The 23879-nt window shown below is 34.0% G+C and overlaps 1 protein-coding gene across 1 annotated transcript; it reads left to right on the plus strand.

Annotated features, from left to right (window-relative positions):
• The first annotated feature begins 6138 nt into the window (after positions 1-6138).
• On the plus strand, positions 6139-12114 carry LOC101893729 (adult-specific cuticular protein ACP-22). The gene is made up of 4 exons (XM_059130397.1): positions 6139-6150; positions 6577-6774; positions 6858-6954; positions 11184-12114. The coding sequence occupies exons 1-4, from the start codon at positions 6139-6141 to the stop codon at positions 11321-11323; spliced, it is 447 nt and encodes a 148-aa protein (XP_058986380.1). The 3' UTR covers positions 11324-12114.
• Positions 12115-23879: the final 11765 nt, after the last annotated feature.

A 23879-nucleotide genomic window follows, 5' to 3' on the forward strand; every position in this document is an offset into this window, starting at 1 on the left:
CTCGAAATATTTGGCTAAAATCATCAAAATACCGAATATTGGGAGGTACCGTTGTACTTATTCTATAAGGTGGCTTGAATCTGCACAGAAAAGATTTTATCATGAGAGTTAGTCCAAATACAAAATTTAAAACAAATCTGCTGAAAAGTGTGACACAAATCAAAAAAAATGCCTAATGTTTGGAGGTACAGTTATATGGGGACAATACCAAAACTTGGACCATGTGGACAGTTCTATATAAGAATGTGTTATTATATACTGCGAACTCAATCTGCCAATTTATAGCAATTTTCAGAGTTCAGGATCAAAAATCCACATTATAAAGATTTTTTGAATATTTTTAAGTTCCTAACCCAAAACATGAATTCTATGAGGACATCCTAGGGAAATACCAATTTTTGTTTTTTAAAAAATTTTAAAATTTTCACGGACTTCAAAACCCAAAAAAGGTGAACTTTGAAAGAACAATTTTTTAGGACATTCTGAAATAAACGTTGAATTTGAAACAATATTTACTGTGCCAAATTTTTTACTAAAATTGAATTCTTCGAGTATTCATTTATCGTTTGTTCCATAACTTTTTAAAATTTCAAATTTTATGGCAATTATTACATGGGCCTTATTTATATAAATAACAACCCTCGATGCGGCTATCACATTCCGAAATGCTCTAATTTATATAATTAATTACTTTATCCGTTAACTGGCGAATTTAAAAATATTTTAGTTCATGTTTTATTTTTTCTGTGCAGTCACACAGCCAACATTGCTGCCACTTGGCCAAATTTTGTTTTTTACAGCAATTTAGGCAATTTCGAAACATTTTCCATTACTGCCATTGTTATAATTTTTTTTTTTTGGATATTTGTTGTGTAGCGAATGAAATAAACAAAACAACACGCTTAAGTCATTTAGCTGCGGACCTTGATGGGAGCATAATTGCAGTTTAACTTCATTTAGTGACTCAATTTCATCAGATTATGTGACGTCGCAGTGATGGCAGCCATGGCGATGTCTATGGCCAGCCAGCCAGCCATCATGGGATTATCTGAGTTTTAACCTAAATTTGATTTGATTGTATTTCGTTATCGTCCCGTTCACTGCTTAGCTGGTCCAGTCTGCCAATCAGGCTGTCAATTTGTGTCGTTACCGTTTGCCATTTCAATTGGAACGGACGGCTTGTTCCTTTAATTCCCACACAAAATGGCAAATGGCCAGAGGATGAATTTCGATTTTGCATTTTTTTTGGTCATGGATGTCATTTTAGTTTCAACGAATTTCGTTTGCAATTATTTTGGTCAGTGGGTCGTGTTAAGGGAATCGTGGACATCTTGGTCGAGTTTGTGTTTTTTTTTTTTTTTTTTTGAGAACTAAAATTTTGTGAGTCATTTTGAGATTTGGCCAGTAAGTAATAAAATTTTGTAATTTTTTTAGGTGTTGCGAAGTTATATTTTTTCCAACTAAATAATAATAAATAAAAAATAAAATAATATAGGAATTTATGTTTACACTCCAGTCAAGTTAATCTTGAAAACAGGAATATGCTTTTAACTGGAATTGCAGTGGAGAATAGCAGCGATTTTTGCCTTTCTAAAACAAAGTCCGCTCTTGTTAATCTGATGTTGGAAAATATTTGTGAAAAAAAAAACTACCAACTTGCCACACTCAATTACCCTATTTTATAATTTTCTTCTGATTTAATAACAATTTATTTAATTGATGTATGGATTTATGGTTAGAGATTGTCATATTGAAATAGTCTCAGATTACTAACATTAAAATAACTCTACGTATATAAGTACGTGTGTGTGAGTTCGGTTATCAATCTTGCATAAAACTTAAACCAATCACTGATAAATTGTTAATTACCTTTAACGCATTAACTTTTTCCTTCACAAAAAAAAAATATATAAAAATTAGGCCAGCTTATTGCTAATTTCTGTCGAAGAAAAAAAAAAAAAAAAACAAAAAACAACAAACTCCCTAAAATTGTAATTTTATCAATACACAGACACACACACACACACTTAAGCGAAAATACACACATGTGTTTAGTGGAGATCTATAATGTAAATTGTTATAGACACAGCTATGAAATATGGTCAATATGCAATAATGATAATCATTTTTTTGTTGTCTTAGTTTCTACTTTGCCATGTAATGGAGGTTATTACGTTTGCATTTCTCTTGGAGGCTTAGCTAGTTAAAATAAAAGGCTGAAGTTGGTACAGGCAAACTATAGAATGCACTACTATAACAATTGTCTGATTATTCTATGATTGATTTTTATGATTATTCTATGATATTTTTTTTTTATTTAAAGGGGGTAAAGTAATACCCAATTTTGCCCCTTCCAATTCCATACATATGTACGATGAAAATTTTTGGACGCAATAGATAATATAAACCCTCTGTATACATATGGATGACGTTATATTTGCATTGTACTTGAACAAAAAATTAAAATTTTGGATCCAAAATTTAGGGGTATTTCCCAAAAGTAATTGAATTCCTAAAAATTGGTGAGGAGGTAGTTTAGTACCAGAAGACGGAAAAGGACATATGAAACTATTTATTCCGTAAAGGCATAAACTTGAATCCATTGTATTAGTCAAACGGGTGAAGGTAGAATCCTGAAATTTTATATGAATGTCGCTGATAAGTTGTACGATATACAGGATAAGATAAAAAACTGCAACAAATTCAAACGCCATAATTTTTAAATTTTTTTCTTTAAATGTTATGAAATGAAAGCAAAAAAATGTCGGAAATTTGGAATAAGTTTAGACTTGTTCGAATTGGTCACCTTTGGCACGAATTATGGCCTTTAAACGGTCAATGAAATCGTCACATGCTGTCCGAATGTTGCTCTGCGGTATTTTGGCCCATTCCCGGTGAAGCGCATGCTTGAGGTGATCGACACTTTGGTATTTTTTATTGCCAACCTTGCTTTCCAAAATACTCCATACACAATAGTCCAACGGATTGGTAACCAGAGATTTTGAGGCCATTGTGCGCTGGAAATGAAGCGAGGAACCTCATTATGTAACCATTCTTGAGTGGCGCGTGCTGAGTGCAATGGTGCTGAGTCCTGTTGGAATGTCCAAGATCTATGGCCAAAATGTTTTCGTGCCCAAGGCTTTAATACACCCTCCAAAATATTTTCGCGTTAATATTCGGCATTCATTCCGATGCCACGGTCGATTACTACTAGCGGAGAGCGGCAAACGGCTGTTATTTGCGGCCCACACCGTCACCATGACCGGCGATTGAGATCTGGTGGCGAAGGTGCCACGATCATTTTGTTTGTTTACAAACTGCTGGAAAACGAATGTTTTCTCATCGGAGAAAATCAAATTCGGCAGTTCACCACTTTCGGCCAAGCGTAGCAACTCTTTAGCTCTTTTTCGGCCACTGCGGCGCGGGTGTCGATCAATTCGCTTCTGTACTTTTCGAACCATTTCTGCTGATGTTGCTGTTTTCTTCCGTCCACGTCGGGCCACGCTACCAGTATCAACGAGCGATGGCAGGACACAATAGATTTATTCACACTTAAATGCTGGAGTGCTCTAACGATAGCCACTTGTGGTTTTCCAGCCAAATATAAAAAATCATACTATCACGTGTGAATTCCGTCACGAATAACTTTTTCTCTGCAAAATTCTCACCAAAATGCTTTTGTACCCTTGTAAACAATATAATGAGCTGTCACTAAAAAGGTCGATGAAACTTTTTTTATCCAGGACTTTTGGACCTTGATAAAGAGTTTTTAAACATTCGTTGAATTCTGGTTAGTAAATCCTTGATACAATTCCAGAAAAACTTATCAATTTTTGCCAAGAAGACCTTGAAAAAAATTAAAAATCAAAAATCAAATCTATCAACACAAGATCTGCTATGAACAAAATCGGAGTACTCCTTCTGACACCTTCCCTTGTAGGGAAGGGGTTAAAGTTTTGAATAATTATAACTCTCATAAAACGCGAAAAAAGAATCCGATTCTCTTCTAATTTCACACACCCAAATATCTCTTCCAACAAAAGATATGGAGTAAAGATTATAGATATCGCCTCACTCTTTGTGATATCTCTCCCACAAACAAACTTCGATTTTTCGATCTGGAATTTTTAAAGTTTTCTTATAAATATACATGATTTTTTGTTCGGACGTCAATATAAAATTTTCCTAAAAATCCATAATTTTTGATGTGGGATGGGTAGTCAATTGAGCCTTGGGAAAAAATGTTTCCAAAAAAACCACGATTTTTTATCAGGAGATTTTAAACCTCAACCGTTAAACACGATTCCTTTAGTAAAAGGTTTTAAAAAATACAGGCATTTAGATAGAACTTGAAAAATTATATTAAAAATGTACTCATTTTTTTTGAAATGATCTTGAAATACCAATGAAGTTTGGTTAGAAGATTGTTGAAAAATATTTTTTGAGAAATCTACAATTTTTTCCAATAAGAAAATAAAAATGATAAAGAAAATAAAAATGATAATAATAAAAAATCAATGAAATACAGATATGACTAAAATCCTAAATTTTTTCATGAGGCTTTTGAAAAATGTTTCAAAATGCAGTATTTTTTAATATGACCTAAGGATCCACGATTTTGTGAAAACTTTCAAAATTAACAATTTTTTTTTCGTAGAAGATTCACGGACTTTGGTCAGGAGAACCAATGAACTTAAAAAACTATCCATCAGAAGGATTTGAAAATTGAGGAATTTCGATCCGAAGGTTTTGAAAAAAATTGCTTAAAACTTCAGGAATTTTTGTTCAGGAAATTTTTTAAGAAATCGGCGATTACAACAAAAACACCTGTTCACCTGTGTGTTCTACTTAAAAGAATAGGATGCACATTTGATATTCATAATGTATACCAGAAGGAATAAACTTTAATATCCCAGTAGAGAATGTCATCTAATTTCGGTTAAAATATTGGGATGCACAAAGATTGGCAAAAAACCGCTGATAGTCACGAGAAATGAGAACCCGAGGGAGTAAAGAAGTATATACAATTTGCTTATTAAATCGAATATTAACACAAATATTTAGATTCGTCGTTATTAGGATTAAGACTAAAAAAAACACCTTGTGGGGGATGTACCAAAAATGTTGGTTGATATTGTCTATTTTTTAGCTTGGCCTCATTTTGGTGAGGTTGTTCTTATCCGCATCAAATATACCATTATTTTTTAATTTTGAGCAATTCGCTATTGAAATTCCTGGTTTGTCCCATCTTCAAAGGTGATAGTAGGAAATGTAGCATTTTGTAGTATTTTTATATATGGGAGAATATACAAATATGGGAGAACATAAATCTGTAGTCCAGATTTCCATGCATAGGGTACAATCGCTATCTGTAAATACAAACACCACCAACTCCAGTGGTTAGTAACACTCTAGCAATCAACCCCCTCTTCAAAATGCAATTGGTTCAAATTTATAAAAACTAAAAAAAAGAAACAGTTCGCAAACAATAGAGTGTGAATGTGGAGCTTTCAAGATTGTTGTTGGTTTTGTTAAACTATTTTTCTGTTGTTATTGTTATTTTGTAAAAAAAAAATAAGTTTAGTTATATTCGAATGCACATATTATGGCCGACGTCGTTGTTGCTGTTGGTATGTTTCTGCAGCGCTTCATTTGTGAATGTTATGTTTTGTCTGCGTCTGTCTGACGGTGCAACAGTTGCAGCTACCACCATTACCACCACCGTTCGGCCATACATTTCGATTTACCCCTTGTTGGTGGACACACACACATGTATTCGTACATGCATAGCGATTCACTGTTTACTGCTGTTGCTGCTGCTGTTTGCTTACCAGGTTTTTTTTTTGCCTTTTCCACCGTTTGGCTGATGTTTGCCGACTGCATGGATAAAGCCAACAATTTCTTCCTAAATATATAAAAGCAACAAATTTTCATTTGAACAACATTATTCCGTGGTGGAAATTCATTTGGTTAACAACGCTTCTTGTTTGCTAACAACGAACGAAAGAAAAAAACTCAAAAAAAAAAACAAAAAAAATCCAAAACAGATCAGCTTCGAAATAGTGATCTCCGTTACAAAATAGTTTCAATTTTTCAATTGATTTAAAAAAAATATATATTTAAAAAAAAATTATAAAAATGGTCCTTAAGGTGAGCGGTGGTGATGAAAGTGCATAAGGAATATTGAAATTATCTTAAAAAGGACTTGACAAATAAATGAACTAAAGTGTCTCAAAATGAAGAAAAAAATAAATTTAAAAAAAAAACAATGGAAAATAAATAAAACTGAAAAAATGCAAATTAAAACAAAAGACTTAAGACACGAACTTGGTGCCATGGAAATAATGCAAAGATTAATAAATTCAACAAAATTCTTGGAGAATAATTATTTCAAAAACAGAACACATGAAATATATGAAGGATACGAATTGGAAATGAAACGTATTTCAAAATCAAATATTTAAATTTCGTGAAAAAAACTATGAGCAATGGACGTTTAATTTAAAAAAAAAAATAAATTAAAAAATATTCTATAAGTGCTAAAATATTAAAATCCATTTTTCCTGTTCTCAACAGTTTGTTATCTTCGCTTCCGCTTTGTGCCTTACCTTGGCCTATCCCCTGGATCATCATTACTACGAAGGTGGCCACGAACAGGCCTACGAAGTAGCACATGATTATGGACATGGCCATCAGATCGAACGTTTGGGTGAGGGCTATGGCCATGAAGAACACCACGAAGAGCATCATGAAGATGAACATGTTGATTATTATGTAAGTGTGGTATTAGCTGGTGAAATTCTAAAGGATACGATTGCTTGCCTTGTGGTTTACTAATGTGTGTGCTTTTATTTTAGGCACCCCCCAAATACGCTTTCAAATATGGTGTAAATGATTACCACTCCGGTGATGTTAAATCTCAACATGAGACTCGTGAAGGTGATTCCGTAAAGGGTAAGTATGTCGAAGGGAATGTTTGAAATATTGAAAATGTTATAACTTGCAGATAAGAAATACCTTAAAGTTAACAGGTGCAATTTACCTTGGAATAAGCGTGCGGGTTGCGTTTAAATTTCAGGAGTTTAATTTTTAAAACTTCCAATCCAATACTATACATTTCGACAAATTTTGTATATTTTTGGAAACTATTAGGAACGAATTAATAGTAGAGAGATTAGGAAAGAATCTCTTGTTACAAATAATCCTGAGGTTAAGTCGAGTATATATTATATAATTCTGGGTCCTAGCCTCTAATTAAAATTACGTTTGTAATGATAGTTTGATACTAGGATCAAATCAGAAATAAACTGGGAATGCCAATCAATATTTTTTATTGAAAAATGGAACAAGGATTACGTTTCTTCAGACATCTCCAAATCCATTTCGTAGAAATATGAACTGCAGTAAGGGCTTACCAAGCGCAGTATTGGAAAGAACAAATATATCTGATTTTCTAAAACATGCCAAGGAACCCCTCAAATGAAGTTCTACGAGAAAACACAAATTATAGTCTAATTGGTATTCCTAAAAATCTAAAAAAATCAGCATTAGCGTTGCAGGATCAAATTGCCAGTACACTGGATTTTTTTTAAGTTGTCTATCTATTATGAGACAGAAAATACCAAATAATTGTTCACACAGTTAAAGATCCAATTATATGTAAAAATTTCAAAATCAACCTTGAGCTATTTACGCCTGGGTATGTTTTACCTATTAAGGTTTAAAAATATCAAACTATAGCCACTTCGGCTATTCGGTATTTTAAAAAACTTAATAGGTTAGGTCCTTATATGGCACTATGACAAAATATGTAACGATGTTGGCAAATTTTCGCTGGTCAAATATTAATTCAATGAGAACCCAAATTGCCAAATTACAGCCGATTCCGTTGAAAAATGAAACCAAAATTATTGAAATACTAAACATCTGGAGTGACTGTTTCATGGGTGCTACATCAAATAATCCACCTAAACTGAACATTTTTTTTCTTCTGGAAGGATATGTCTTAAATACCAAATTACAATTGATTTGATTGGTAAATACGTCTGAGCTCCTAAAATACATTTTATCCGAAGATGGGTGGGCATCTATTCGGCCAGATAATATTCTATTCGGAAAGGCCAGAAAATATGGACCAATATAGTTCATTTTTGAATATGATCTGGATTCGGTTTCGAATATTACGTTCTCCATTGAGGGTAGGAGAGCATATCTTTTGGTAAAAATATTTGGAGGGGCGAAGAATGGGCAAAACCGAAACCTAACCTTTCACCCAATACCAAATTTATCGATAACATTTAGTACGCATATTCAAAATAATCTACATCTCTTCATTCTAGACACCAACAGTGATCCAAAAATAGTACCATTTAGTCCTTTTCAAAAAATATAGCACACATTTTCAAATCCACCACCAAATTCCAACAGAAACCTAAATATCAAATTTCGGGATTCCAGCTCCATACATCCACTCATTTTATTACACATTTCCAAAACCAACTCCATTTCCCAATTCTAGACACTAACAGTTAACGCATTAACAATTACAGCTCTATCCCTTCACCCAATGTAAAATTTAGTTAAATTTAGTACTTTTCAAACAAATCTCAACCTCAGATACCAACAGTTTCCTAAATATCAAATTTCAGAATTTAATATCCATTCCTTAATACCAAATATAGTTCCATTCAGTACTTTTCGTACAATTACAGTACACATTTCCGACACCGCTTGTATATGTCCATGCTACCCATGAAGAGCGACCCTAATACCAAATTTCAAACTTCAAGCACTATATGTACACCCAGTACGAAATTGTACCAAATATGGTACTATTTAAAACTTTTCGAACACATACAATACGTATATCCAAAACCAGCTACTTCTCTCAACCAAAGACACTAACAGTGATATCAATATCAAATGTCTGGACTACAACACTATCCCTTCACTTCAATACCAAATTTGGTTCAATTTAATCCTTTTCGTAGAACAACTTCCATATCTCAATCCTAGCTACAAACATACACCTCAACAGCAATTTTAGGAATTCCAGCCTTTTCCTTTGCCCTATGCTCTTTGTACTTTACGAACAATTATAGTAAACATTTTCAAAACCATCTTCTTCTCTCAACCACAGACACCAACAGAGACCTCTATATCTATCCCTTTACCAACTATCTAATTTAGCACTACTTGTAGTGCTATTTGTACGAACTACCTCCATATGTCAGGCTATACATGAACTATCTGCTCACCCAATATAAAATTGTACCAAATATAGTACTATTTCACACTTTTCGTGTACTTGAAGTTCACATTTCCAAAACCAACCTTTTATCGCAAGCAAATTACCGCATGGTACCATTTTAGAACTTTTCTAAATCTTAAAATTCCAATTTTCAAAAACTGTGACTCTTATTTAGAATTTCAGAGTTTTAGTTCACTCCGTTTGTCAAAACGAAGTATTAAATTTTTGGTACATTTTCCTACCCTTTTAGTATGAATTTCCCAAAACCCATCCTTGTCACACGCCAACGCACCGAAACGGATTGTTTTCATTTTTGAAATAAAATACCCAAAAAAAAAGAATCGCTGACTTGTTTCGCAATTTATCTGAGAAGTATTGAAAATTTAACCTTTGTAGGGGTAGGTACCAATGGGTCCATGTAAATCGTGTTCACACCAGATCTTGTGTTGGAAGAAATATTGGGATCCATTTTGAACCACCCCTTCCCGTTAACACACATATTGGGATGAATGAAATTTAGAGAGAATCGAATGCTTAAATGTTCAAGATTTTGATCCGTGGGGAGGGAGAGGTATCAGAAGTATGGGTTAGATATATTTTCTTGTGTTTACACGCGCCCATCGGGTGTTTATAGGAATATTGGGACGTGTCGAGTTTGAAAGAAATAGGATGCTCATTTAGCGCTTTATGAGAGATATAAGTATTCGTGATGTTGACCCTCTGTGAGAGAGGACCCAGAATTAGTGGTCTGACCTATCTTATCTTCATTCCAAACCTGGAGTTGTTATTAATTGGACTACTATTTAAAATTTTATAAGCGTTGAGATTATTAACAGTTTTGACCATTTTCGCACCTGAACAAGCCAAGATACAAATATTACGATTTGCAAAGTTTGAACAAAATTGTTCTATTGTTCTTGTTCTATGGGGCAAAGTGTTTTCTGTTGAGACTTAAATCTTTTGTGGGGGAGGTACCAGAAGGAGTGGGCCGATGTTGTCCATTTCCGAAATCGATGTAAGTTCGAAAATTATAGTACAATATACTAAGTTCGGATCAAATCGGATGTTTCCTTCGAGAGTTATAGTGAGTACCACTCAGGCGGCCGTACGGACACCCCTAGATCAACTCAAAATGTCCTGAAAGAGACCCAGAGCCACCATTAAAAATCGATAAGTTGCTGTATAATATCCCTCTTCCTAATTTCTTTTTTATTTAATGTTTAAATTATTAAAGAGCTGCTGTAGAGGTTGTAATCTTTTGCGAGTTTCAAACATCGGATTTTAACAATTTTTTTTAGAAAATGAGAAAATAGTTAGAACTACAAATTCTTTTAGCAAAGTACATGGGCTATTACGGGGTTTGATAATGTTGCGAGCAAAAAAAAAATAATAATAAGGGTAGAACTATGTTTGATTCATAATTTGAAGACAAGAATTCATTTTTAGTTTGATTCTCGAAAAGGATTAAGGGTCCGCAAATAGCATTTACTATTAAATTTTAAGTTGTGAATACTCCTGTATCTTTGAATCAGATTCAGCCAATAACTTGTTAACTGTCAGTGAAAAACCGCCAACAAGGGAATAAACTACGTTAACTCTCTAAATAGCTAATTATAAACATTTAAAAGCGCATTTCTTTGTTAATAACATATTTTGTAATTGTTGCGAAAAATACGAGTCATGTAATTTTTCTGCAAGTCAAGTAACACTAATGACTTTTTTGTTTTGGGCAATAATGTTCACGTCTTGGCAATTATGTGTAACTGTAGCAGATCGATGTGAGGCTTTTTTGTTATTGTTTATTTTTTTGGTTAAATTACAGCAATTACATTAAACAATATTTTGTTTTGAACATTTATTTGTTTTAATAATTCAAAGACATGCTTTTGTTATGGCTAATCTCTTTTTGTCTGTTTGTTGTTTTTCTTTTTAGGTCAATACTCTTTGGTTGAACCTGATGGCTCGATTCGCACCGTGGACTACACTGCCGACAAGCACAATGGCTTCAATGCTGTTGTACACAAAACTGCTCCCATCCATCATCACGAAGAGGCCCACGAACATCATTATTAAACGAATGCGACACACACAGACACTCTCTCTCTCCCCCTCCCCCTACTCATCCATATGCAATAATTAATCCCTTTAAGGATAAGTTAAAGTAAATCGTGATTATAAATTAATATCTTGGACCTCAAACCCCCTTCCTCGTGGAGGCTGGTGGAGGCCATAGCTGATAGTTTATGTTAGCTTAAACTGCCAAGATTTTGTTTTTTTAGTGAATTGTCTTCTTCTCAACTTGTGTTTGTTTTTCGCATATCATCGACTCTGCTCTGTAAGGCCAAAAAATGAAGTCAATTTTTTTAATAGCGATGCTCCTTTTTTTAGTATGCCATCATTCATTCATCTAAGCGCCCATACTCATCAGTACCCAACTCATACTTGTCTAGCCTTATCTTATTTATAGAACGTGTTTATTTTTTTTTTTGTATTAATTTGTTATTTAATTATTTGTGTGTATTTTTCCTCGATTTTTTATTATTACTTCTGTGATAGCAAAACCTGCTAAACTGACTCTATTCATTAACCTCATCGTTGCCTTGAACTGAATTTCTAATTAATAAGGATTTTTACTTTGAACTAATCAATGGACTCATGCAAGCAATGCGTATGCCTTGTGATTTAATTTTACGCTTCTCTCCAAACTAACCCAAAAATGACCTCTATGACCTCGAATAGTCCTTCTTTCCTCTTAACTCATATCATAGACTATTTCTAGCTGTTAGAATTTCATTTAATCATCATTTTTTTTTTCATTATTGTATCTAATCCATACTTACCCATTAACATTCATAATTTTTAGTCTTGTTTATCTGAAAGAAAGAAATTGTAAAGCATTGCATTAATTATTGATGATTTCCTATAATAATATAATAAAGAATGATAAATAAATGTTACATTTTGTATGTATTTCTTTGGGCAATTCTGGGAGGATATATCGGAAATTATGGGTAAAAATTGTTAAATAAATACAACATAACTCTCTTACGCTAACTCCGTTTATATAAATATTAAAAAAATAAGTCAGAAAATATAAGCCATGTTGCTGACTGATATATATCCTTAGAATATGATCATATAAGCCAAAAGGTCAATATATATGGCTTCATTTGGATAAATTTCTCGCTGATCATTAAAGAATCTAATAAAGATTTTTGTTTTTTGCAAAATTTTCATTGTTTTTTGGTATAACACTATGCAACACGAAAATTGTTAACCATATTCTAACACCACAACATGATAGAAGACCAAAAAGAGAAGACACGTGCTTAACTGTTTTTCCCTATCTCATCAAATGTTGCTGTTATGGACCCTAAAAGTTTGGGGCTTGATTCATTTTGTGAGACTCATATCTTCCAAACAGCTTAGAATATTTATCTCTCTGACACAAATCTTTGCTATTGCAGACTTCACCTTAAACAAAATGTTTAAATAAATTATCAAATGCGGGGCCGACCATGTGATACGCTACAAGATATTGGAAAATCCCCTTAAGTTCAATCCCATTTCATTTTGTCCTATATTTACGCCCCCTATCGTGATAATCGACATTCAAAATAAATTTTCAGACAAAAGTGCTGGGGAATTTTGCCCGCTAAATATTATCTGATTGTCATACAAAATTGTAGTCTTCGTTCCTGTCCCGAACTCCAAACATACGCAAAATTCCGTCTCTATTGGTCTTCAATTGTGTCTCATAGAGATATATTTTCAGCCTTTTCTTATTTTCAAATATGCGCTGGTTTATGCAATTGTTTGTATTTTTTTTTTCATATAAAAGAGTTATGGTATATTGCACTAGCAAAATATTATCCGATGATCATCCAAATTAGTAGGCTTCTGTCCTGCACTTAGCGCAAGTCCCATACTAAACGTAGATTGTTCAGGATTTTTTTGTTTTTGGTCCATTTCAACCCCAAAATATATAACGATTATCTTCAAAAGCAATAGGCTTCTTTTCTGACCATAAGCTCACTTCCATGCCAAATTTCGGATCGGGCCATAATTGTTACCTGTTATGTAATTTAAAATTAAAATGGACAAAGGGACGGACTGTCATACATTGCTAGATCAACTCAGATCGGCGGGATAGGAAGATCCATATATAACATCCCATGTACTGGGTCAATATTTCGAGGTGTTACATACTTTTTTTTTAGCCCAATCCAAATAATGCAAAATTTTTATAATTATTTCTATTTTTCCATCATAGTTGGTAATAGTTTTAACGGTTTCATATCTATAGACTGAAACCTGAGAAGTATTTCACCTTTGGCAATTTTTACTGAAAAATTGGTTCACGTGTTCACCTCTATACCTAAGGCTTATACAAATATTACTATATGAAAAGTCCAGAATTTTTCAAACATTTTGTAAATGAGGTTTCAGAAGGAGTTTACTTATATTTCCTATATCTATGACGGATGTACCATTGTTAGAAACAAATATATGAAATCTCAAGGAATTCGTGTACCGTTACCAGTATTTAAAATATAAACCTATTAAGTGGGAGGTACCAAAAGATTTTTTAGGGTCTTGAATTCCAATTTAGCGACTTAATAACTAGATTGATTAGAAAGGACACCCAGAAGATAAGTACCAAGTATATGGTATCAAAGGGCACATGTCGATATGGTTTTTGACTCCTGTCTCTTTTGATGGTACATGTCTAAATGGGACTAAATTTAATACAACTTGGGTTTGGGTGAACCTAAATTGTCGGAGTTCTAAAATTTGTTCATATAGGTTAACGTTTTCCTATAACACCCAACTTTCGGTGATTCCCGATATCTCGTATTCTAATGACTTTAGCCACATTTTTCAGGGGAATCGTTTAAAGTTCGTGGTTTCTGTGCTGGAATAGGTAGATTATTTCCATTATCTCCGAATATTTATTTTTTTTTGGTGATTTTAGTTCACGTTCTTTTAAAAGATTTTTTGTTTTAATTTGAAAATCGCTGTAGATAACAACCAATTAGCAGGAAATCGGTACCATTAACATTACGGTATTTTTAAAACTTTTTACCAAACCATTCCGTTTTTACCAAACCATTCGTTGCTGTTTCTTTAATTTCTAAAGGTTTTATTTACCTCATGGAGGAGGGTATTAAAAGTAACACGTGTTTACTTGTTTTTGAAGGACCTCCAGCTTCCAAATTGTTGATTTTTAAGATTTATTTTATGATTTATTCTTGTTTAGAGACTTTTAACGATCAAACATTTAAATTTTCAAGGACTATCTGAAATAATGAAATTTTTAAGAATTAGAGGATATTCATTCCAAAGAACGCATATTTTCAAGGAAATTTTAAAAAATTCTAGTCAAAAAATTAATTTAATGAGTGGAAACCCATTAAAAATTGAAGCACTAATTACCTTATGTCGGAAAACTAGCCTATATAACATATATAAGTGTTCATAGGTTCCAAATTTGTCGGCAAACCGGGTGAATCTTTCTAATTTTTTTAAATAAATCTGAGTCATTTCACTTTGTCTTTCTTCTTAGGTTAATTTTGTTTCTAAGAAAATATAAACATTTGTTTTAAACAAGTAAGCAAAGGCTATAGACGTGCGCGACCGACCATGCGATTCCCTACAACACCACAAAATGTTAGAAGCACCCTTATGTCCAAATCCATTGTGGAAGATTTCGCTTTTGATATTATGTTACGGAATCGATCCAGCCATTCTTGAGATATAAGCATTCTAGGTAACATCCCCTTCCTTTGTATATACACATTGTATATATTTCGTTTTATATATCCGATATATTTACTATCGGCATCTACGCAACGGTCAGAATTGACTTGTTCGAATATTTGCGATTTCGCCGGGATTAAAAATTCAACCCCTAAATATTATGTAATCAACTCCAAAAGTAATAGGCTCCATTTTCAATTTCGTGAAGATCGGGCCATAATTACGACCTGTAGAGTGATTACAGATTAATATGGACAGACGGACATACAGCTCGGCGAGATAGGAAGATCCATATATACTTTCCTATGTCGAAAACCAATATTTCGAGGTGTTACATAATTTTTGGCCCAATCAAACTTATAATACCCCCAACACATAGTGTTGTAGGATATAATTATGTGTAGCATACCCACGTTCGCGCCACATTTTCTATTACGACACATGTCAAAAATATTGGATTTTTTAGTGCGGCGATGTGCTCACCATCGTAGGGACCAAATTATGTATTTTTTCATATTACATAAAAATATCGAGTTCATTCATTCTGGCATCTTCCCCATAAATAGTTCACAGCTTTTCAGTCAATATATAAAAATTCATAGGGTGTGACTTCCTGCATTTGTTTATAAAGAGTTTAGTAAATTATTTTGGTGATGTCAAATTTTAATTCTGAAATTACTAGGGTTGTCCAAATATTAATTGCGTCACCGGCGTTTACGAAACTTATACATTAAATTGCCACCATTTTATTAATTTTCCTGTAAATCTTTCGGCGCTGTAATCAAGTGGCCGGATTCATTCGATCTTAAATCTTATTGCCTAATTTAATATTATTATTATTTTTTTTTAAAACGTTTTTTGGTCCAATACGAGTGAAGTGAACATTTTATTTTCTTAAATATATCATACTCTCAACATTTTGAAAAAAAAAATCATTTTTTTATCATTATCAACTACCATTTGTTAAAATTAATATTTTGTCATTGATAATGTCATTGTTAGCATCGAACTTCAAAATCATTACATATGCGACCTCGTCATACCGGTCAGTTTGGCGGTAAAACCTGGAAACCATCCAGCTTGTCTTCATTGCACGCACACATGCACGCCAGCCAATGCAATGCGTCTCAATCAAACAGCTAAAGCAACCACGCACGCATGTTCACACCTTGTGTTGCCACACAACAAACCATTACCTGAATTGAGCGAGAGCCAAGTTGTTTAATAAATTACCAAAAAAATTAAACTGCAACAACAAAACGTTTCAATTACTCTTTAACTTTGGCTGGCAATCTTGGTTTTGTTGAATGGTTATTGAACTTAAACTTTCTTAAAGTGTTTGTCCGACGTGGAGACCAAATCAAACGTTGGAGGAGATTAAGCCAAATGGTCCCAATGGAAAAACATGTTATGGCAACCTGTCTGCGCTGCCAAGTGAACATATGGAGGACTGTGGTGAGCCATATGCTTGGTGGTGGGCTGTTTGGTTTTATGGCCAACGCAAGGAAGGCACCACTAAACAGCCAAACGGACGTCCGCACATCGGCTTACATCGAATTGTGTACCGGAAATATTAGCTAACGCATTTCGTCTGGCATAAATATAAATTCAATGGAAGTTTGGCTGGCAGTGGCGAGCTTTTTGTGTTGAGCAGTTGATCTTTGATCGGTGGAAAATATGGTCCCGCGAATGTTTTGATTTTTATGATTTTATAATAATGTGAGAATAGAATATATAGAATAGAAAATATTTAAATAAAATAAAGAAATATTTTTTATTTGAAATTTGTATTTTTTTTTTGGTCCGAAAAAATAAACTTCAATGAAAACAAGTCTCAATAGGAAAATAAACTGCTAAAAATCAGTTTTAAAATATAAATTTAATGAGCAGCCTAAAACCCCACCACATTGTTTTGTTCATTAAATATTATTAAACTGATGCATAAAGTATACTTCAGTTATGGAAATAATGAAAACATTGCGGTATTATGAGTCATTTTTGGAAGCATAGAATTGCCAATATGAAATTTGAAAGATTCCAACATTTTATAACTGAAATCAGCTTATTGTAGTAAATTAGTTCAGTATTTAAATTTGAAAAGAGTGTGAATATTTTTTAAAATTTTTGATAAAAAAGGGACTTGAATAACATTCGATTCACGGGTTTTTCAGGGAGACACAACAATATTTATTTTTTCCTATCTCGCCGAGTTGAGTCGATCTAGCTATGTATGTCCGTCCGTCCGTCTGTCCATGTTAATTTGTAATCACTCTACAGGTCGGAATTATGGCCCGATCCTCACGAAATTGAAAAAGGAAATGAGGTGGGGTTGTTGCCAGAATAGAACCCTATTGTTTTTGGAGATGATCGCACAATATTTAGGTGTTGAAATGGACCAAAAACTGAAAAATTTCCTGATTTTAGAGTTGCTCTACAGGTCTCAATTATAGAGCTTAGGGCTAGGCAGAAGCCTTCCAATTTTGATGGTCATCGGGTAATATTTAGTGGGTAAAATAGAACATAACATTTGTTTTAAATAAAAGTCAAATTTTTCATTAAACCGTGAATATTTTTATTCCCGGAAAAATCACAAATAGACGAACAGGTCAATCCTGGCCGTTACGTAAATGTCGATAGTAAATATATTGGATATATAAAGCGAAATATGTACAATGTGTATATACAAAGGAAGGGGATGTTTGTTAGATTGCCTATATCTCAAACGGATTTTTACAAATGTTTGCCAAGAATGCCATCGTGGCACAAAAGAATAAAATCTAAAAAAAAACGCATAAAAAGGTACCAATAAAGATGTTAAAATAGATTTTTTAGTATTTTGTGAAATTTTTTCATATTTTTTTTATCGCATGTGATTTTTTCAATTTGACTTATAATATTGAAGTGTATATTATTTCAGCTTACAACACAGGTTGGGGTTATTATACACAAATTGCAATTATCGACGGTCCTCACGAAAATTTTCATTAGGATAGGGTTTGGCCTATTGTTTTTAAAAATATCCGCAATATATTTAGGGGTTGAAATGGACCAAAAACTAAAAATTTTCCTGACTTTGCAGCCGTTATAAAGGTCACGAATAGAAACCAAAGTATACAGTACACGAAATCTCGCATTTAGGACAGCAGGTTGAATGGACCACTACTTTTGTGTGAAAAAATACCAACATTTCCATTCTACCGAAATGCTGAAAATAACTTACAACCGAAATCCAAAATACACAAAAGGCGAACTTCTGGCTTTTTATGCTGATTTCGTTGACGAATATAGCCAAATATCGTAGAGAAGACTAGTCTAAATTTGACAATACAGTGGAACCTCTTGCATTTGGAGTTGATAGCAAAATAGTTAGGGGTTCGAATGAACCAAAAACAGAAACATTTTCCTGATCACACAATTGAAATAAGTCGGCACGGAATTTGGCATGAGAAAAGAGTTAAGGACAGGGAAGACGTCTAGCATTTTGGATGACTATCGGATTATATTTAGCTGTAACTAACAGCACGACGGAGTTCGTAAACTCCGTCCCTAGTTATAAAGCTAAGGGTAATATCTGGACAGTGCTGTATGACATAATTTCAAAAACGAAATCTTCCAAAATAGATTTGGAAATAAGGGGACTTCCACTATATTGCAGTGTTGTAGGGTTTCACATAGTCGACCCCGCAAGACTATAACCTTTGCTCACTTGTTTTATTATCATAATAATTGAAAAATGATTTACCCAGGAAGACCTTACCACAAGTTTTTATACAATTTACGATTTTCGACCAAAACCCCCTAGAAACATTAAAAACGATTATTGGCTTGGAATCCCATTTTTTGAGATTTGGAATTCGAATTTTATATACAGGGTGAGATGAAAAAACTGCAACCAACTTCAGACTTCTGTCATTTCTAAGTCCGAAAGCTGTTAAAATTCTTCCAGTGACAGCTCATTATAATGTTTACAAGCGTACAAAAGCATTTTGGTGAGAATTTTCCAGAAAAAAAAGTTATTCGTGATGGAATTCAAGCGTGATAGTGTGATTTTTTTTGTATTTGACTGGAAAGCCACAAGTGGCTATCGTTAGAGCACTACAGCATTTAAATGTAAATAAATCTTTTGTGTCTCGTACCACCGCTCGTTACCGTGACGCTGGTAGCGTAGCTCGACGTCAAGGAAGTGGACGGAAGAAAATAGCAACATCAGCAGAAATGGTTTGAAAAGTAAAGAAGCGACTTGATCGAAACCCGTGTCGCAGTGGTCGAAAAATGACTCGTGAGCTGAACATATCGCAATATCCCATTCGGCAAATATTGAAAAATGAGCTCGGGGTAATGCCAAAAGTACCAAAAAGTACAAGAACTGACAACGCAACAGAAAGAAAATAGACTCAGAAAAGCTAAAGAGTTGCTTCGCCTGGTCGAAAGTGGTGAACTGCCGATTTTGGTTTTCTCCGTCTCCAATGAGAAAACATTCGTTGTACAGCGGTTTGTAAACAAATAAAATGATCGGTTTTACTTGCCAAAGAGGTCAGCTGGAAATGTGCACCTTCGGTTGGCCACCAGAACTCAAGCGCCAGCCGATGGTCGCTCTCTGCTCGTATTAATCGACCGTGGCATCAGAATAAATGCCGAAATATTCTGGAGAGTGTATTAAAGCCTTGGGCAAGCAAACATTTTGACCGCAGACCTTGGACAATCCAACAGGACTCAGCACGCGTCACCTAAGAATGGTTACAAAATGAGGTTCCTCGATTCATTTTCATCGCACAATAGCCACCAAAATCTCCGGATACCAATCCGTTGGACTATTGTGTCTGGAGTATTTTGGAAAACAAGGTTAGGACTAAAAAATACCAAAGTGTCGATCACCTCAAGAAAGCGCTTCGCCGGGAATGGGTCAAAATACCATAGAGCAACATTCAGGCAGCGTGTGACGGTTTCATTGGCCGTTTGAAGGCCATAATTCGTGCCAAAGGTGACCAATTCGAACAAATCCGAACTTATTCTAAAATCTGATGCTATTTCCGACATTTTTTAAAAAAAATTATGGCGTTTGGCTTTGTTTCAATTTTTTATCTCACCCTGTATATAATTTGTTGGCTCTAAAATTATTATTTCGATGAATTACAAACGGAATGACGAACTTAATATACACTCCGCGATTGACTTAGATTTTTGAATTTCGTAATATTTTTATCAAATTTATATAAAGTTCAAAGAAGGACCACTTCGAAACATTCCTTTTATATTTTCAAAAATTTAAAAAACATCTTGTTTACTTGTAATATTTATATCCGACTTATCTCAGGTGCGAACTTTTTCAATACTGTTTCTGGCACGTCCATAACCAAATTTTGAACAATCCTAACTCTTATAAGATGTGAAATGATTCCTATTTTACAATCCAATATTCCTACCAACATTACTTATTGAACAAATTATATTAATTATTTCTTCTTACAAAGAATCGACGAAGAGATCATCTGATTCCGTTAAAACCCTGGATATCCTAATACCTGTAAGAGACTTATTTCTGTCTCAAAAATGGACAATAAAAATTCTCTTCTTCTGATATCTGCCCTGGAAAGGATTATTGTATGAAGAACGATAATTTATTAGGATCCATAGAGGATATTTTTATAGTCCAACGTCGAATTCGATCCAAGTTTGGCTTACATTGACAATTGATTTATTTCTTTTAATGCGAAATATTCGGAACCGCTAGTAGCAATATAATCAAAAGAACAGGCACAAATCTGACTTTGACATTCGTCAATCAGGCGACCTACAATGGGGTCATTCAATCCAGTCGAAATAATATTAGTGATTTAATTTTCCTTATTAATAACCAGTAAAGAAAGTCTTAAAGTAGGGCGGGGAATTTGTGAGAATTAAATCATACCAGTAATAATGTGGACTTTTCACAGGAAGTAATATATGGCACGAATATCCTCCTCTGAATCTATTTCTACTAAATTTGTCAAGGCATTTGTGCCTTTTCAATTCGGGATTGTATTATCCATTTGGTGCACAATTAACTTGAAGTCGGATAGATATATATGGGAACTATATCTAAATCTGAACCGATCTCGATATAATTTGGCAAAGGTATTTCTGAGCTGTATTTAATATATTTCCCCGAATATCGTTAGTACGGAGTCCATATTACGGCTATGCAGGCCAAATTGAACAAATCGGTTGGACAATATGTGTGGGAGCTATAGCTATATCTGAACCGATTTCCACCAAATTTGACATACTGATTTCTAGACTCAATCTGATAGTAAGTATCAAATTCCATTCCATTTAGGGCTAATGTTACACGTTTTGTGCACAATAAAAGGCAAATCGGACGAAGATATATATGGGAGCTATATCCAAATATTTCTGAGTCATATTTGAAATATTTCCCCAAATATCCTTGTTACAGAGTGCATATTACGGATGCGGAGGACAAAAATAACAAATCGGTTTCGAACAGATTTGACATTTATTTGTAACATGGGGAAGGAAACGAGATAGACCCATAGTTCCTTTTGGTGATCAGCATAGAATCACATTTTGAGTCGATTTATGCATGTCCGTCCGTCCGTCTGTCCATGTACTTTTGTAAACAAAATGCAGGTCGCATTTATTATTCGATTGATTTGAAATTTTCTAAATAACATTTGTTTGGCTCAAGGACGAACCCTATTGAAATTGGTGCAAATCTGTCCAAATTTAGATATAGCTCCCATATATATATCTTCATCCGATTTTAGGTTTCTTGTGCACCAAATGGCTAATATCAGTCCAAATTTGACATTTGGCACATCCGACTGAATTCAGTCTAGAAGTAAGTACACCAAATTTGGTGAAAATCGGTTCAGATATAGCTATAGCTGCCTTATAAATGTTTCATCCGATTTGATTTTTAAGTCCCCACATTTGTAATATGCATTCGACAACAATGACATTAGGTACTAGATATCTTATAGACCTCGGAAATACCTCTGCCAAATTTTATCGAGAACGGCTAAGATTTGGATAGCTCCCATACATATGCTTAATCCGATTTCAGGGTTATTGTGCAAATAATGGCTAATATCAGCCAAAATGGAGTGAATTTCGGGACGTACGTTTTCATTTTGTGGAACTTGGTTCGGATATATATATTTTTAAGTGAAGTGAAGTGATATCATGCACTCTATAACAATGTTATTTGGTATAAAATATTAAAATGCCTCCGTAAAATTTAGTGAACATCGATTCAGAATTATATATGCCTCCCATATATTAGTTCCCTCTGAAACTAAACTATAATTGCTATAAAGCCAAATGTTGATAGGTGGTATAATCTACTTCACATAAATTGGTGTAGGGTATCATATCGGACCCGCCCGACTTTTGACTTTTCCTTACTTGTTTTCCTTTTGCCTTATACAAACAAATGCACAAAGACATAATACCCTGACCACCTGGTGGTGTAGGGTATAAAAAGAGAGAGCCAAAGCCGGTTTCCTCTGTGGTTTTTCATCTATTTCATGGCAATGGTTATTCCTTCTTATTAAAATAACAACATTTCCACATTCTTTTGTACCTTATGGTAAAACGTATTTACCAGGCCGATGAAGGGCGTCGGGTCTTCTACAAATGTCAAAGTATTTGATATTTACATTTGTATTCCACCTGTTATCTTCAACCCTTCTACAGCTCACCTTTCAAAGCAAACTACCTTTCGGATTTAGAAATACTTTTTTGGTAAATAAGCTATTATGACATCTGTCAAAATAGTTTTAAACCCGAAAGAAATCGATAATCATTGTAAAATATGGCACGTTCCATTTACATCAATTTTGTTCCTCCCTCTCTCTTTTTAGCCTACGCAGCCACAAACAAAACGTATTATCTTCCCTCCCATTTTGAAAAGAAGGCGTGTTTGTGATTTGTCATGGAATTAAAAAGAATTACAACTCATTACAGCGGTGAAGACAATGGTGATTGTAAATTGATTTCGATCTCAACTTCAAACTGGCAATCATTCATTAACAAACCAATACACACACAAAATCGATATTTCAATGTCAGGCGCGCTGTAAGCCAAGCCATTCAAAACGACAATAATCTGACAAAACAATTGTGATAATGTTTGGAGGAAATCAGTGGGGCCGGGAGGATGTAAAAAAACCCCAAAACAAAATCGTGAAATTAAAAGTTTGATTATTGATTGGAATTACTTTTGTGAGAAATAAAGAAAAAAACTGAACTGAACAAAGCAAAGGTTACTCATACGCCCTCTAGAAGTTCGAGTGAGTGCTGCAAATGAAACATGAACATGTCTTGTGGCCTTGTTACTCACGCTCATACCCAGTGGCCTGGAACAAATTTAAAAATTTGAAACCATTTTTTTTGCACATTGTTGTTGTAGTTTTTGGTAAATAGCCAATGGAGTATTGACATTTACCCAAATTACATTTACCCACAGAAATTTGGAGTTTATGCTTGTTTGCCTGTGTGTTTTTCGTGGGCGTTGTTCTTAACGCCTTGGCAATTTGCGGAACTATCATGTTGTATGAACCACTTAATTTCAGGATATCTCTTCAATGTAGTTTAGTGCTTTTTGGGCTGTTTTTTGTTGAGTGCATAACCCTAGAATTAGATGATTGTAATCAAGCCATAACCAAACCACTGTTGGTAATTACACTGCCAATATTCATGTTCCGTCACAACTGATTAGTCATAGGAAATCTTGGAACGGAATAGAATAGCAAGAAATTTGCTTGTGGTGTGAAAATATTTATTTTAGCGGGTAATATGAACTTATATGAGTCCTACGACTGACGGAACATAATTCGTAAACCGAGGACCTTTTTTGCAGCCCCAC

The sequence above is a fragment of the Musca domestica genome, unplaced genomic scaffold (assembly GCF_030504385.1).
Source record: "Musca domestica strain aabys unplaced genomic scaffold, Musca_domestica.polishedcontigs.V.1.1 74, whole genome shotgun sequence".
NCBI classification, from domain to species: Eukaryota; Metazoa; Arthropoda; class Insecta; order Diptera; family Muscidae; genus Musca; species Musca domestica.

Bases quoted from the DNA above. Each gene is read 5' to 3' on its own strand.
- LOC101893729 (XM_059130397.1), top strand. The intron at 6,775-6,857 runs GTAAGTGTGGTA...CTTTTATTTTAG, and splicing joins ATGAACATGTTGATTATTAT to GCACCCCCCAAATACGCTTT. The intron at 6,955-11,183 runs GTAAGTATGTCG...TTTTCTTTTTAG, and splicing joins TGAAGGTGATTCCGTAAAGG to GTCAATACTCTTTGGTTGAA.